The sequence below is a fragment of the Mirounga angustirostris genome, unplaced genomic scaffold, assembly GCF_029215605.1.
Source record: "Mirounga angustirostris isolate CCGP_5_RB_7025 unplaced genomic scaffold, mMirAng1.0.hap1 SCAF_1, whole genome shotgun sequence".
In the NCBI taxonomy this organism is placed as follows: Eukaryota; Metazoa; Chordata; class Mammalia; order Carnivora; family Phocidae; genus Mirounga; species Mirounga angustirostris.
The window spans coordinates 184807255-184824615 of record NW_026991709.1 but is presented as its reverse complement, the minus strand read 5'-3'; the positions used below and the strand labels follow the sequence as shown (position 1 = coordinate 184824615).

At 40.1% G+C, this 17361-nt stretch overlaps 1 protein-coding gene across 5 annotated transcripts in view; it reads left to right on the top strand.

Annotated features, from left to right (window-relative positions):
- The window catches only part of ATXN7 (ataxin 7), a 139017-nt gene that overhangs the window by 84538 nt on the left and 37118 nt on the right, over window positions 1–17361 (top strand). For 4 of the 5 annotated variants that reach the window (XM_045862021.3, XM_045862022.3, XM_064594199.1 and 1 more), the window contains one exon: window positions 4676–4780. The exons of the other annotated variant lie outside the window; for it this stretch is intronic. In XM_045862021.3, the coding sequence (XP_045717977.1) occupies window positions 4676–4780 (105 nt within the window). The remainder of the gene's footprint in view (window positions 1–4675; window positions 4781–17361) is intronic. 5 annotated transcript variants of the gene reach the window in all.

Sequence of the window (17361 nt, the reverse complement as noted above, 5' to 3'; positions counted from 1 at the left end):
CTTGTGAAGTGCCCAGTAAACTCGGTACTGTTTATCATTACCATTTGACACATGAAGAAACTGAAGTTCAAGAAGCTTAAAGACTTGCCTAAGGACACACTGGATTCAAAGTGATAGGGAGTGGTCCTCTCCCTTAGCCACTCTGCTTACAATACCTTTGATAGAGAGTAACTAGTTGGGGGGCGGGGGAGGTGGAGCCATTTGAAGAGAAGACACCTGAGCCAGACCTGACAGTGTGTGAATGTACTAGGCATCTTATGACGAGAAAGGGCAGAGCCTAGCTGAGAATAGCTTTCTGGGTGTAAGGAGAGAATGGAGGACAGTGTGCCTGGAGCAGAGTGGGCCAAGGAGAGAGGAGCAGGGAGGGAATAAGGGAACAGAGAGCGAGAAGGAGGTGGATGAACATCTGGCGGGGCCCTGGGGGCTGTGCTAAGGGCCGAGATTTTATTCCCAGAGGAGTGGGAAGCCACTGGAGAAATGTTAATGGTAGTGATGTGATCTGCTGGAGGACTTAAAATCACTTTGTCAGCCGTGTAGAAGAGATTGTAGACCAGCTGGTAGATGGACTTCTTCCATAGTCCATCAGAAAGGTGCTGGAGGGAGGCTCTACAGCAGTGGCTTAGATAATGGAGAGAAGTGGACGGAGATTTTAGAGTAGAGCCAAGCAGACGTGCTGGTGGCTTGGATGTGATGAGGGAAGGGGGGAGTCAGAGATGACATTTGGGTTTTTAGTTTGAGCAATCAAGGAGATGAATAGTCATTTACCCAAGAGAGGGAAAGTTGTGCTGGGTGGAAACAGGGCAGGGTGGAAAGTGGAGTTCTCTTGGACATGCTTATTCCTTTTGAGATGTATATAAGACGTCCAGATGGCAATGTCTAGTAGGCAGTTGGATATATGAGTCTAGACAGAGCTCAGGAGCCATCTGGGCTAGAGATGGAAATGTGGGAGTCGTTGGCATGTAGAAATTGGGGAGCATGGGAGAAGGGAGACACCCAGGGTACTGCAAAGGTGGAATACTTTGCTTACAACACACACATTCTGTTGTTGGACTCAGTTCTCAAAATGGGGATAGTAGCACCAAAGTGACTGAATACATTCCCTCCTCTTTAGGGTCTGGTTTCAGGCAGAGAGCCTTCATTCTACATTTGCCTGTGGAGGTTCTGCACACGTCGTAGTGTATACATGTGCTTAAACCCAGTCCTTCCTAGTATGCGGGCCTGGGGTCTCCGAAGTACATTGATGGCCTAGATGTGGGTACTGGGCTACTTGCTAATTGGAAGATTAGAGTGACCTGAATCCTGAAAAAGATTTAGGGCTTACACACAATAAAATCCATTCTTTCAAACTACTTCAGAGTACAGGGAGCCAGGTACAATTTAAAAACTTTTCATGATTTTGAAATATATAATGGTCTAAGTTGTATGTTTACAGTGTACTTTTTATAAACTTTTTAAAAAATTCAATAGTAACTAATTTTTATAAACTCTTTCATTTTTTGGTTTAAATCAATCTTTTACCTCCTTGCATTTGGGCAAGTTTTATATGTTAATTTGTAGATAGGCTGATTATAAACTTATGCTTTAAAAATATTCAGAAACATACATACTGTCTCTCACAAAAATTTCATTTTCTCTGTTGCCACAACATTCCACATTCTGTTCCTGTTGCTAAGGCCTCTGGAATGTCCCAGTGCAGAAAAAGGATATAGAACTCTTTTTTTTCCTCCCAAAGACATTTTATTTAAATTATTTTGTATCTTTAGCTTACTTCCAAATATGGATATCTGGAAGTAAAGAATTTAGAAAGCTAAAATTAAAGTTGCTTTCGATTTTCATAACTGGAACTCGATTTCTGGAGGTAGCATGAATTGGATTTAAGTGTACCATGTTTCTTTCCACGGGGATTGTGTGTGCACGCACACACACACACACACACACACACGATCATATGCACCCAGGCAGGCTTTTTCGGGAGTGTGATGTGCTGGTGAGGTATTAAGAACTGAGCTCACAGAGCACACCTGAGTTTGAGTCCTGGTTATGCTTTCTTGGTGGGTGATAGTAGACAAGTTCATGTCTCTATCGGTAAAATGAGGATTTTATTGTAGGATAAACCATATAAAAAGTCCTTAGCACAGGGCCTGGTACATAGCAATCTCTCAATAAAGGCCAACTGTTTATCCTCATTACTGTCATCATCGATTGCAAATGATCTTAAGTTATTGAGGAAACTGAAGTTTTTACAGAAGTATAGATTCCTGGTCCCTTACAGAATGACTCCTACCTTATTTTTACTAGTGTTTCTAAATCTCACAAAAGGAAGAAAGGAATCACAGCAAAAAAGAACAGTTTTCTATATAAAGGTTATTGTGGCTAGCTGAATTGCTATTACTTGAAAGGATTGGTACAGTTCTTAATTTTTTAAAGTTGTTTTATTTATAAAGGGGTTGGGGGGCTAGTCCCTAGAAGTATTTGGTGTCTGGCAAAGTGATATATTTTAAACAGCATTGCTTAACATTGAGTGCTGTGGGAAGCCACACAAAACCAGCACATTGCAGTCGTCTAAATCTAAAGTGAGACAATTTAATGCTGTTTTAACTACCATTTAATTAATAAAACTAATTGAGTCAATTTCATTAATGAAACTGATTTGATATTTATAGACATTTCATACTTCACAGCTGTAAATTATGAATGCTATGTTCTGTAATTCAGATTTTCTTAATTGGTCTTGTATGGAGGCATTTATTTAGCACAGGGGTATATGGAACTTGAAACTATATTTTATTTTTAAAATGAAATATGTCAAGAAATTGTGGCCATGGAAAATGGCTTATTACATGTTGATCATTGCATGGATGTAACCTTTCCTTTTCTCCCACATGTACTATTTTTAACTTAATGTGGGCATGCTTTCAAGGAAAATAGCACATTGTTTGGTTCTTATTTTTCATTAAATTATTAAGTTTAGTCACAGAAGTCAGTAGTCTACTAGAAGCTTCTTGCCTTATCTAATCAGTTTATCAAAGGTGTTCAGCTCTGACATACCAACTTAATGGAGGTGGAAACTGGAAGGAATTTCTAGAAATCACGTTCCTCTGATCTTCAAGGGACCAGATCCAAGCCATTGTTGTGAGTCAGAATGGAATCCCAGCTACTGACGTAGACAAAGTACTTCATCTCTTTGTGAATCAGTTTCCTCCTTTTTAGAGTGGGGTTGTAATGGTATCTACCTAGGTAGTTGTGAGAAAAGAATGAGATCATAGCACCTAGAAACTGCTCAGTACTGCCACTGCATCCCAGAATCTTGTTGGTCCCTGGTATATTTCAGATTTATAGCTAGCGATCTGTGCAATTCAGTGTAATAGAAACTGTTTAAGAAAATCTGAACTATATCCATGTGTAGATATTAGATTAGTAATTTGATGCTTTTAGTCTATAATCACTTTACATCTCCTCAGGGCATTTTCTTTTTCCTGTAAAACTACCATGATCACCCAAGCTGGAGAAAGTGTGAAATTAAATCTTACAGGAAAGAAAATGGATGCCAATTAGTTTTGGATCTTTTTTTCCCCTTTAAACTTGGTATTTGGTCTACTAAACTATTTGTCTAATTGAAATATGCTAATTATCCATTCATTGCAGATATTCTAAATAGTGTACAATACTTAAAATCAGCAAATATCTTTTTTTTTTTTTTTTTAAGTAATCTCTATGCCCAATGTGGGGCTTGTACTCAACAACCCAGAGATCAAGAATCCCATGCTGTACTGACTCAGCCAGCCAGATGCCCCTAAAATCACCAATTTTGATTTAAGACATTAGATTCTGGATCTGAAATGTTAGCACTGTTCCTTACCTGGATTATTGTTAATAAATAATTATTCATGGTTAGGACTTTTTAGTTAACCACATATTACCAAATATCAAGTCACTTTCAGTTTTTGTGTATATGCAGATAGTTTAGTTTTACATTTGTGTTTTAATTAAGTTAACTTCTTAACTGTAAAAAGTCCAACTTGTATCTTGCCCTAGTCTAGTAACTGAACTGAGATTAATGCATGAAATGCTGTGTTTGTACCAAAGTTCCTTGTGTTCAGGAGCCACCAGTATGTGAGCAAAAGGACTAGAGGTTCTTGTGACCTGAAAAAAGAGTATAAAAATAATTTTCTTTGTATTACATGCTGACCAAACTGGCAATTTTACTCTTCAGTGAAACCTCTGCTTCCTTTCTTAACTGTTCCATAGAACTCAGAGACCAAATGGCTGGAATAGAATGCATAGTTAAATCAAACCATTAGATGATACAGCTTTGTGAATTGCTAAGCATTTTATGTGGTTGCAGATTCTTACCCATAACCCTTGGTGGAGTTCATCTAAAGTTGCTTTATTGTGTGAGTGTATTCATTGTTTGCATTTTAATAGATTTGTCTGTTTCACCTCATACCGATGATTTTTGGTGCCTTTTATTTTAACTCTGAACAGTGTTTCTGTAAGCCTGATTTGATTTCTCTCTTAATAGTCATGGTGCCTCAGTTACTTTTACATGTTACTGGAGTAACATTTGAACTGGTGTACCTCATCTTAAGGCAGCTCCTTTAGAAAATATTGCTAGCCTAAATGGTTTCATATTCATCAGAACCAGATGAGTGAGTGATGCTCTTTCTTTTTGCAGACATGCCAATATTTGGTCTGTGTCCAGCCCACGATGATTTCTACTTGGTGGTGTGTAACGACTGTAATCAGGTTGTCAAACCGCAGGCATTTCAATCACATTATGGTAAGTGCTCAACCATTTAAAAATCATTATTAGAGGGTAAAAGGTAAAGCAGGATTAAACTGAAGGCCAGGGCGCCTGGGTGGCTCAGTCATTAAGCATCTGCCTTCGGCTCAGGTCATGATCCCAGGGTCCTGGGATCGAGTCCCACATCGGGCTCCCTGCTCAGCGGGAAGCCTGCTTCTCCCTCTCCCACTCCCCCTGCTTGTGTTCCCTCTCTCGCTGTCTCTCTCTCTCTGTTGAAAAATAAATAAAATCTTTAAAAAATAAAATAAAATAAAAAACTGAAGGCCAGTGACAGCATGGATAGGATATAATATCCCTCCCTCTGTCAGGTTTTCTAATTCATCAAATGGGTTAATGCCTATCAGATGTTGGGTATTTTCTGAATTTTATTAAAAGTGATGTGTGTATTCTAATTTGTTGAAATTAGACAAGGAGAAATGTATTTTATAAAATCTCTTGAAATAATTGAGTCAGTATAGTGAAAGGTTTATTTCCTTCTAGACCTCATGGTTGTGAATTTAGTGGATGGTAAAATCATATATACACAGTGTGGACACATGTCTTTCTTAAAGAAAATGTGATTTTGAAACTTCCAAGTTCAGTAGTTCTAAATCCAGCTTGACATCATCTTCAATTTGTGAATATGATGAAGCTATCACATCTTCTCCATTAAAATGCATATATACTTAGAAATGAAGCCATGTGTCTTTAGGGATTTCATGAACCCCTGAGCCATCCCTGGGCTTTTAGGCTCCACGCCTGCTGTCTGGGTATTTAATCATGGAAGAATCCAAATAAAATGGCTTTGCTTTGTTATAATGCCACCTAAAGACATAGTTTTATACCCAGTTGGGTTCAATAACAGCTCAGAAGTATTTGAGTCTACACCTTGATTCAGGCATGAGGATGTATATAGTATGATCCTTATTTACCTCCTTGGAGTTTGCAATCTAGCTTAAGAGACAGGCAAAACTAACTAGAAATACTTTTTAAACAACTGTGAGTTGTTTCTTCATTGTCCTCAGTACTACAGATGCAAGCTTGAGACAGAATAACAACAGGATCCTTCTACAGATAGAGTGTTTAAGTGAGGCTTCTGAGGAGGTAACCCTGGTGACCTGAACTGTACATGATGGGATGGAGCCACCCATGTGACAATCTGGAGTAAGAGCATTCTTATACAGAGGGAAGAGCTGGTGCACAGTTGACCACCATAGGTGGAGGGTAGTTAGTGAAGGGAAGTAGAGACTAGAGAGGTCTGCGCTTGTGGGCAGGGACCCTGATCGTGCACAGCCTTGAAAGCCAGAGTAAGAAGAAGCTTGGGGGCATTGTAGGGCTTATTATATAAGAAAGTAATGTAGGCCCACCTCACTGGTGAATTTGCTGAGAATAAATTGTAGAAGGGTAGAAGCAGGGATGAGTTCAAAGGCAAGACATGATAACAGATTAAGGCTAAGGTGGGGCACTAGAGCAGGGGAGACAGCATAGCTTTGAGGCGCATTTTAAAGCTAAACCTTACAAGGCTTGCTGTTGGGACAACAGTTGTTTTAAGAGTCACGTCATCATATCAACATCCCACCATGTTTTCCTGAAGGAATAGATTTTTTTATGTAACCAGAAAAAGGTTTTTTGAGTTTCTGATTCTCAGTGAAGCCCTGGGGTAGGCTCTAGAGTGAGTACAAAGGTGAATAAGATATTGTCTTCCTGATTAAGAGTCACAGAGGTTAGTATTGGAAAAGGCAGTTAATCAATTGCCAAGTATTTTAGAGTTCAGGATTTTTAAGCCAAACTAGACTGGATTTAAATTTAAACTTGAAAGAACCATAAGCTGTTCATTTGCCCTGAGAAAGTTTTCCATCCTCAGCTTCCTTTGTTACAGAGTCAGAATAGTAATAGCAACCTCATAGGTTCTTAGTGACCATAAGTGAAACAACATGGTAAAGCTACATACGCCTCATACAATGCCTGACACATAATAGGCATGAGAGAGAGAGATGAAAGTACAGCTGTAGATACAGGAAGGTTTGTGTCTAACGTCAAAAAATAGTCCAGGGTCTTAAGAATAAGGAGGAACACAAAATGCTTCTTGATGAAAAGACTTCTTAGAGAAAATTGCCTTCGGGTTGGGCAATTCTGAAGAGTAGAATGGATCTGTTGTCCCATGTGCAAATGTTTTTCTTCAGTTTTTAGGTATGTAATACATGTCCATTGTGGAGGATGCAGAAAATACTTTTTAAAAATCACTTATAATCCCCTAAAATGGGAAGTGTTTTGATGGGGATAGATAGGGCTACCATACCTAACTTCCCAGTTTGTGCGCTCAACAGCCACATTTGGTGGCCCTAGGTTGGCAGTAGCGATGATATGAGCAGAGGCAGGAAATCCCACGCTGTCTGGGATGGACTGCATGGAGTCTCCTTTGGCCAGGGCTGATGTTCCCACACAAAGATGGGCAGTGTGCCGAGACAGGCTGGGCTAGCTGTCAGAGCCTCGGTGCCCCTTAGACGCCCCTGGCCTTGATGTGTTGTGCTCCAAGCTTCTTAGCCCCAGAGTGGTGACTTAGTGGTCCTCCAGAGAGGATTGGTGGGGGGCCCGACTGGATCAAAAGGGACCAAAAGTGGCAGTGTGAAAACAGCTGCAGCTTAAGGCAAGGCCCACTAAAAAGGTGTCACCTCTTCCAGGACTCCCTTAGGCAGAAAGGGGCCCTTTTGGTCCCCTCTTCCAGAAGCACCTCACACACTTGTTCCAGCGCATCTTATGGAGATGATTTTCTCTCTCTCACTCTCTTTTTAAGAATGTCAGTGTACTGGGGACAGGGGTGAGGGAGTCCCATAAAATCACATTTTTACCCTTTTTCTCTACCAGTCCCTAGTCCACCCAGTATCTTCTAATAAGATACTTGTAGAAGGAGAAAGGAATGGTGGTCACTTCAAACATGTAAATGAGAAGATGTGCATGCAAGATTCACATACTCAAATGCCTTCTGTGGCTATGCAGGGGCTGGGATGGGACTGATAAAGACACTGGGTGGGGGTGGGGGTGGGCTTGGTCCCTCTAGTGGCAAGAGAAATATTAAAGCTGTAAGAGAGAAGAGTCCCTGGCAGGAAGTTGGGTCCCAAGTGTTCTGAGAGAGGTTTTCAGCTGGGAAATGTTGAAGGACCTCCCTCTGTGAGGCTGATGGCAAACAAACAGGAGGTTTGGACATGCGTAGATGAGAGGCATTGGGTGCAACTGCATGAAGTGGAGGGAGGCACCATGTGATGACCCTGGAGAGATTTGGGACCCACACACCACTCACCTGGAGGGAAGGAGGGGTGGGCAGGATCTCCAGTGCCAAGAAGCATTCCCGGTGCTGCCAGTGTCTCTTCTATCCTTGGGGATAGGGGTTATAACAGGAAAAGTTTGGTTTTGGTTTTTGTTTTTTTGTTTGTGGTTTTTTTGGAACCCATGTGTTTTTTTGTTGTAATTCCCCAAGGCCCATTCTTATGTGTTAACACCAAAAAGAGATTTAAATTCAAAATCCTTCCCAGTGGCCATTATAATTTGTTTATTAGGTATTAGGAAGAATCCATACCTGCCAATCAAGGGATTCTCTTTTCTTATCTTTGTGCATGAAATTGGTGAAAATGTGTGGGCAGTCTTCTGTGAATTAATGTATTACTGATAATCATCTGTGACTTTTATGAACAAGTGAGCAGTTGCTGCAAAATCCAACAGGCAGTTCCTTTAAAACCACTGCTGCCAGGGCAGAGAAGGAAGCCACAATAGCAACAAGGCTTGTAAATCGGTTCTTGGTGGTGGTAATGTTACTGTGAATTGGTGAGCAGCTTATTACCAAGAGTAGTGAGAGATAATATACTTTTTTTGCTAGCCGAGCTGCTTTTTTGGGAGCTAACGATTAACCAGGATTTCCATGTGAGCAATGATGTTGATTGATAGTAGTGTCATTTTGGCATTCCCAGTTTCTCATTGGTCTATTTGCTTTCATAGTGTAGATTGCTTTTGTTCTTGGAAACAGTGTAGTAATATACTTTCTTGATGTTGTCTTAATGTTTTGAACTAGTCCGGGATACTTCATATTTTTCCTTTAGTTACTTGGTATTTTTGAGAGCAAGATGTTCCTTACTGTTAATTTCAGATTTGAAAGTATAATTTGAATCATTGGATCCCAAACCTTCTGTGCATCTGAATCAGAGAGGAGCTTTCTAAATGGGCAGCTTCCCAAGGACCATTCTGACTGACTAGATGGGAATCTCTGGGATAGGACCTAGCAATCTACATTCTAAACCACTCCGGAGATGGATTCTGACCCCCAGGCTGGCCGGGATGCCCTGGGATCACAGCAATCCCTCCACTCTGTCAGGGTTGTTGCTCTGTGTTCCTGGTGCCTGGCACAGTGACTGACGTAGATTGGCACTCAGCAATTTGTTGAGTCTAGCAAGGATGGCACGAAAGGAGGCCCTTGTTTTTTTAAACTGATTTTTAACTTTTTTTATTACGTGCTAGAAATGCCCTGTTAAGTGCCTCTAAAACTTTGAGTACGGAGGAGGGCTGAGATGGGCCAGAAGCCTTAGGGCCAGAAGCACCCTTCTTTTGAGGTTGTTGACCAAGGTGGGAACCTCAGTTATCTAGTAGTAAATGTGTTGGTCCTAAATTGGCTACTGAATAGCATAAAATGTGTAGTCCTATTTACATATGTTGGCTATGGATCTGAACAGGTTGGGTTCGCTGGTGATTTGTGGGGTGTCTTTGGGGTTTTGTTTTGGAAGAGCTTCCCAAATGATTCTGACACACTGTGCATGTCCTGGTCTTTGCTCTGCTGCTTCTCTTTGAGTTTGCTTACAAAGAATACCTTAATTCCTCTCAACTTGTGTTTTGTGCAGACGTGAGGTGATCTTACCTAGGTTAAATAAGTGAATGCTGGTCGTTCAGCTTGGACAAGTGCCACAGTTAGAATCTCTAATAAATTGAAACCCTGCTTGAAAGTCAGCTGTTAAAGTATTTTGCCCCAGGTTAATTAAGTTGACCCATTTGTTCACCTTTTGGCTCAGCCCTGCGTCCCTGAGCAAGGCCTCATGGTCACATGTGCCTCTGCCACCTTTCCCCGATTTTAATCAATTGGGTTCTCTATTTATGATGTGCTTACATAATTCCACTTAATATTTTTCTTTAAATCAAACCACTTCTATTTAAATAAATCCTTTACAAAGAAAATCTAACCAGAATCCTCAACAGGAAGACTGGTGTTGTTTTCCAGAGATGCTAAGTGTAAAAATAAATAAAGTGAAGAGGTGATTAAATTCTTTGTTGATGTTCTTGCCTGTGCTAGCTCTGAGCCCTGAGACCTGCTCCCTTTGTGGAAAAGGAGACAAGCACGTTTTAGGCAAGTGTTATCCACCCGGTGGTATGATGTTTGTTACCAAGAATTGAAAGAGATTTGGGAAAGGAGTAAGTTGTCACTTGAGATTTAATGTTGTTAATGATGGGGAATGATACCTACTCAATGTTTTGGGGAACACCGGCTCAAGCTGTTGGATTTGGTTTCCTCTCATGTTTAAGGAGCTGTCTGTCCCCTGAGGCCAACCCCAGCCCTAGGAAGTTGTCATGCCTAGGAAGCAGATTCTCAAGTCACATTTTGATCTGCAAAAGGATCACAGAGGACAAATACCCTTGATCTTTTATCAGTTGGTATTTTGTATTGATTATGTACTGAGCCCCTTCCAGTCACCATGAGTGGTGTGTGAGTCTGGTCCTCAGCGTAAAACCTATTTCCTCTCTCAGACCTCTGTTCATAGATGAGAGGTGTGGTGGGGGGTTGGAATTTTATAAGTCTGGCTTTTTCTTAACTGTGAAAGTAGCATTAGCAGAAATACTGCTGTGATCTTATATCTTTCTCTACTTGCAGATAATTACGATCCTGCAAAATTAACAGCCGCACGTATTGCTTGAATTTAATGTTCCTTGAAGTGCACTGAGGTGGTTTGGATTCTTTTAGATGCCAGCATAAATTATATTTTTCAAAAATGTAATTTTCATCAGAAGATGAGTAAACAGAAATTACTCATACTTTTTGAGCTAATTAAATTGGTTTCAAAGAATGTTAGTGTACGAGCAGAATGAGTCTTAATCTGTGAGAGCCGATAGGCTGGTTCTGGCATAAATGCTGATTCCCATTGTTGACAGCATTTCAGTAGTTGTGACCAGTAATTGCTATCATTTGATTGAATTAATCTACATCACAAAGCAGAGCTTTTGCTGTTTAATAAAGAACACCCTTCCCCTTTTGCCATATGGTTGAAAGTAACAATTTCAGGTATTTTGAATGAGTTATTTTATTTGGTCATTAAGTAACTTTGTTTTTGGATAAAGAAAAAAATGTTCCTCTGTTCTGTCCATTGTGCTGGCTAAATTTGGCCCCTGCATTTTTATAATCTGGGCCTTTTTCTGCTTTGAAACTTTTAGTGATAATCTTTTCAGGATTGCCATTCATCTAAAAGTCCACGAACTAATGATGATTTTTAAAGTATTTGGTGATTCACAAAGCATTGTTGTATGTATTGTCTCATTTCCTGTTCTTAGCAACCCACTGAGTGGATAGTTCTATTTCCAGTTTACAAATAAAACTCCTAAATTAAATTTCTTTCACATGGATAAAATGTACCAGGCCAGCTTTTCTGGCGACTCATGTCTATTTCTCTTGCATGTAATAAGGATGTATAGAGTTAAAAGAAAATCTAGGGAAGATGTAATGAATTCCACATGTCACAAAACTATCATTAGTGACAGATGTCCTAGCTCAGGTAGAACTTTAAAGTTGGCGTAGAGTAGCTGGGTCAGCATTGTAAACCCATTTCCTCAGAGAGAACATTCAGTAATTCGAAGACGTAATGGTAGTAGGTAGATAATCGATTTAGCATAGTTGCTGGATTTCTCTTCAGCCTGTTCTCCTACTCTGTTTTAACCTTAAATCCTAGGAGTCCAAAGCCAAGCTCCTCCTCTTCTTGTTTCAGCCCCATAACATGCTGTAGCTGTTGCTGCTGCTGCTTTTTTTTTTAACGTGCAGATTTTAACAGATTTCTTTTTCTTTCTTTTTTTTTTTAAAGATTTTATTTATTTATCCATTTGGGAGAGAGAATGAGAGAGAGAGAGCATGAGAGGGGGAGGGTCAGAGGGAGAAGCAGACCCCCCACTGAGCAGGGAGCCCGACGCGGGACTCGATCCCGGGACTCCAGGATCGTGACCTGAACCGAAGGCAGCCGCCCAACCAACTGAGCCACCCAGGTGCCCCTAACAAATTTATCTTTCAAAAATAAGGTCTGTCATAGTCTGATGGCCCCCAGTCGCGGACGGTAAGGCGAGGTCCATCATCATTCCGTAGCTTCTTTAGAGAATTGGTTGGCATATTTATTTCTGCAGTCAGTATAAAGATTGAAACTTGTTGCAGAGCCAAACATACTTCACTCTTTTGCTTCTGAGACATATGCCAAGCCTTTCTCCAGCAGTCAGGGCTGAGTCAGGGAAGGGAGCTAACCAGAGCAGGCACATCAAAACGTGAATGATATGAAGGTGGACGTTAGTGTAACTCTCAGTGGAAATTTGAAGTTGACCATTTGACCTAAATTTCTTGTCACCAAAAAAAACATGATACAAAATAAATGCAGTGAATTCAGTTTTTCTTTGCCACAAGCGAAACAGTGCTAATTAATTTTTTCATATAACTTCAGTAGTATCAAATAAAGGACCACTTTGTCCCTAGCTAGTATTTTATCTTTTTTCCTCAGTTATATAATAAGCGGTATCTTTAAGTGGTGTTATTGGGGTGCCTGGGTAGCTCATATTGTTAAGTCTCTGCCTTCAGCTCACATCATGATCCCAGGGTCCTGGGATCTAACCCCACATTGGGCTCCTGGCTCAGCAGGGAGCCTGCTTCTCCCTCTCCTTCTGCCTCTGTGTCTCCCCCTGCTCATACTCTCTCTCTCTGTGTCTCAAATGAATAAATAAAAAATATCTTTTAAAAAAAAGGTTATGCCATTTATGGGAGCAACATTTAAATTTATAGTTATAAAATGTATTGATTTTTCCTCTTAATGAATCTCTGCCTCTATTAATGTGCCTTTCCAATTGCTTAAAAAAATAAATTGGCTGTGATATTATTCATGCTTTTAACAAATATTTAGTGAGTACCTAGTGTCAGCTCTAGGCATTGCTCCTACTGAACAGTGTCTCTTGCAGCTTACAGTCTGGTTAGGGAGGGTGGAGACAAAATCAAGTAAAATAAGATTACGTCAAGTAGTGATAAATGCTAAGAATATTGTGAGAGAGAATGACCACTGGGGCAAGACCCTTTATGTAAGGCTAGTCAAAGAAAGCTTCTCTAAGGTGTTGATTTTGAAACTCACTGAGAAAAAGAGCCAGGCTTCTGAAGATGTGGAAGACCGGTGTTGGACACAGAGAAAATAGCAGGTGCAGAGACCCTGAGGTGGAAATGCGCATGGCAGAAAGGCCAGTGAGGAGGTGGAGAAGCAATGTGTAAGGACATGAGGGGTCTGGGTTAAGGTTCAGAAAAGGGGGGACTACTGGGGATCTTCTTGGGGTCACCAAAGGATCAGGATTGGACAGTGCAGGTGATTCGAAGTTGCTGGAGGGTTTTGAGCAGGAAGTGTCCTGATCTGATTGATGGTTGCTCTGTGGAACATAGGGGCAGGAGCAGAATCAGTGAGACCAGTTGGTGGGCTGTTTTGCTCTAGTCCAGTTGAGAGCTGAATCAGGAGAGAAGGCTTACATCGAGATTGTAGCAGAGGCTGCAGAAGCTGAGAGTGTGGCCGGAATTGCAGTCGGCATGGAAGGAGAAAGCCAGCAGGGTCTGCTGATGGACAGGGGATTAGCAATATGGGGAAAGAAGGGACAAGGAGTGACTCATGGGGTTTTGGCTCAGGCAACTGGATGAATTTACCTAGTTTATGGATCCAGGGGAGTTGTTCTTCCAATTTGTGTGGGGGCTTTTTTTTTTTTTTTGTAAATGAGGTGTACTGACTGGAATGAAAAGCCTTGATGTATTATATTCAGTCTTTAGGCATTTTCTAAATATTGTAGGGGTTGAAAATAATTATTGCAATGATACCAAACTTAGGGGTCATTTATTCTTTTTAGTTTGTTGTTGTTGTTTTGTGGAACGGTAGTTACCTAATCCTAGGTGCCTACCTAGTCCTAGATGCTGGGAAGCAAAAGAGGATGTGCCTGCTTTCCTGGGACTTCTCAGCTTCTCATTCAGCTAACAAAAACATACCGATTCCAAAGCAAAAACACAGGCATTTTGATGTTTTTTTTATTATTAACGTAGTAATATACATTGTAAAAGTAAAATAAATACGAAAGAGGAGGATGAATATGAAATCAGAATGAATAAAGCTCCTCCATGTTACTTTTCAGGGCTGCAGTTTGGCATATACCCTTGGAAGCTTTCTAGACCCTGCACATAGACCTATTTGGCTGCATATTTCTTGTTCCCTCATTCACATTAACATTGGATATGTTATAAATTTACTTTTAACTTAATAACCTATCTTATTTTTTCATGTGAATTCATACTACGCCACTTCTTTTTAAAGACTGCCTATTATTCCACTTTATTAGTGTATTTAAATGAATTTCACCAGTCCTCTATTGGTAGACATGTAGTTTCTCAGTATTGCATTATGACAGGCAGTGCTTTAAAGAACATTCTTCTTTGGGAATGTCTGTCATTTATTTCAGAGTATTGATTCTCCACATGGAGGCTGGTTAGAGCTGCCTTCCAGCTTAGTATTACTGTGATTTAATGAACTACTTCAACAGTTCTGATTTGCATCACCGGAATAAGGCAGTGAAAATGTGGGTTTCTAGCAGCATTAATCAATCAGTAAATAAATACTGTTTATCCACCAGTGCTTTTCTTGACCTGTCTACTATATATAGAAATCATCGGGATGGCTGTGCTTCAGATTTTAAAGGGGGATATTTCAGTATATAAAGCCGCATTTTAGTTATATTTGCTAAAAGATGTTTTTCCTGAGTCACTTCACAAGACTAATGTGTATGTTTACTGGTTATGATACACAGACACCTGCTCTTCCAACCCTGTTCAGCTGTGGTCTTACATATGACCAGAAGAGGGAGTTTTTATTGCTTCTTTATGCGTGTAACACCTACCACCTGGCTGGAATAATTCCGCCTATGCATGTGCTAGTCCAAGCCCATAAAACAAACTGGTTTGAGGCAAGTGGCTAAACTTAGCTCTTGGCTTCCTCATTTCACATTGTGTATATAGAAATCCCAGTCTTTAGGTTTACTTCTACATTTTGTTATTAAGACAACAGTTCTCAGATTGAACTTCAAAGAAATTTTATACCTTTTCCTCTTATGTATTTGAAAGCTTAAAAAAAAAAGAGAGAGAGGGCGCCTGGGTGGCTCAGTTGGTTAAGCGACTGCCTTCGGCTCAGGTCATGATCTCAGGGTCCTGGGATCGAGTCCCACATCGGGCTCCCGGCTCAGCGGGGAGCCTGCTTCTCCCTCTGACCCTATCCCCTCTCATGCTGTTTCTCTCTCTCAAATAAATAAATAAAATCTTTAAAAAAAAAAAAAAAAAAGAGAGAGAGAGACAGATTAGGGAAGGTAATTATCTCAGTTTTAAAAGTTAAGATACAAGCAGTAAGCCCCTAATCACACATGTTAAGAGTTCCTGATCTATAGTCTCCTAGAGTCAAAAATAAACTCTGGAGTGAAATTTGTTTATTGCTTCTTATGCTTGATATTTTCAAAAGATTGTTAGAATTTCTAATACTGAAGATTTGTAGTGAGCTTTAGAATGTTAAAATATTGTTTCGCCAGAGTGGCTAATAGGCCTTTTTTCTGTGTGATTCTTAGTGTGTTCAGTTGTGCTACTTGAATCTCAGTCTGCTTAGCCAAACAAATGAAATGGGAGCCCTAATCAGGATATGCTTGTTTGATGTAATACCAGAATGTAATGCTGTCTAAATTTTTCTTCAGCTCCTTTCACATTGCATTTTTTAAGAACAAAAATTTGTTAAATTAGTTTCTTTATGGATTTTTTGAATGATGCATGAATATATTAAATATATAAACATCATATATTTTTATATATATACACAATCTCAAATACACTGTTTCACTTCAGCCTCCTTTTTTCTCATTTCATTGGCTCTTTCTCCCTACTCGCTGTCTCCAACTGTTAAGTCTTCTCTTTCTGTACACCATCTATGTAACTTGATACAATGTAGTACATAACTTAGTTTACATACTTCTGTATTTTTTCTCATACTAATAAATCTATATGAACACATATAATCCTATGTTTTATTAGTAGGGACTTTTGATCATAGTTTTATGAAAAATGGATTCTATTACGCACACTGCTTCTTTTCTACTCAGCAGTACCACATGGGAATTCATTCACAGGCCAGGATAACGCTAATCCCCCCTTTTTAATGGTTGCTTACTCTTCTAAGGTGTGGCTGGGCAGTAGCTTTCTCCTCGAAGTCCTCTTGTCTGTGGACATCACACTTATTTCCTGCTTTTTGCCTCCATGAACAAAGCTACAGTAGCCCTCCTGCTACAAACATCCTTAACTACTGGTGGCTTCGTTTCTGTGGGATTAGAGTCTCAGGAAGGGAATCCTGGGTCAGAAAGGATATTGATAGGCATTGTTAATAGCTGCTACTAGATTGTTTTCCACAAAGGCTGTAATACTTTATATCTACTAGGCATGTATGAAAGTATCACCATCAGGAGTAGGTGTTTTATTTATCTTTCTAAAATTCAGTTTCTTTTGCTAAAGCATCTTAAAGTGTTTTATACACACACACACACACACACACACACGATTGATTGTAATTTGACTTTGAACCAAGTCTCTGAAACAAGCACAAACTTTTTTTTACCAGTGTTAGCACGTATCTTCTGAATTTGAGTAACATCGAATGATATGAGGCAAAGAGATCTTTCAAAATGAGCAATGAAAAAAAATATTCATTTAAGCAATCATAGGCAATTTTCCTGGCATCTGTGGGAAATTTCTATTCATCCTGCTTGGAATTTACCTTAGGAGAGAAATCTAGGTCTGCTAGGCTGGGATTCCTCTCTGCAAAATGTATAGGCTCCTAGAAGATAACAGTTTTGGGTGAACTTAATTGCAGGACCGATGATTTTAATCTGTTGTCAGTTTTATTTCTGATCTCATTATCCCCTTTGCATTTGGTGTGATTGGTCACCTTTTAACAGTGTTCACTTTGTGTATCAAATAATGACTGGACTGAGGTCAGACTGTGGTTAACACAAAGCCTCTGTAAATCAGGCCATGAGGTTATACTTACTTTATTGGCCTGCCTTTGAACAACTAGAACTGTTGAAAGGGGATACACACATGAAGTGTGGCCGAGCCCTGAAGAGCCATCCACCAAAAGATCAGATGATGCCAGCCCGAAGAAGGCTGCTTCATGATTAGCCCCCAACGTGAATTATCCCCATTTCTACTTCATCTCCCACCTCTCCTAATCCGGCGCGAGTACCTAATGAGCGCTGGG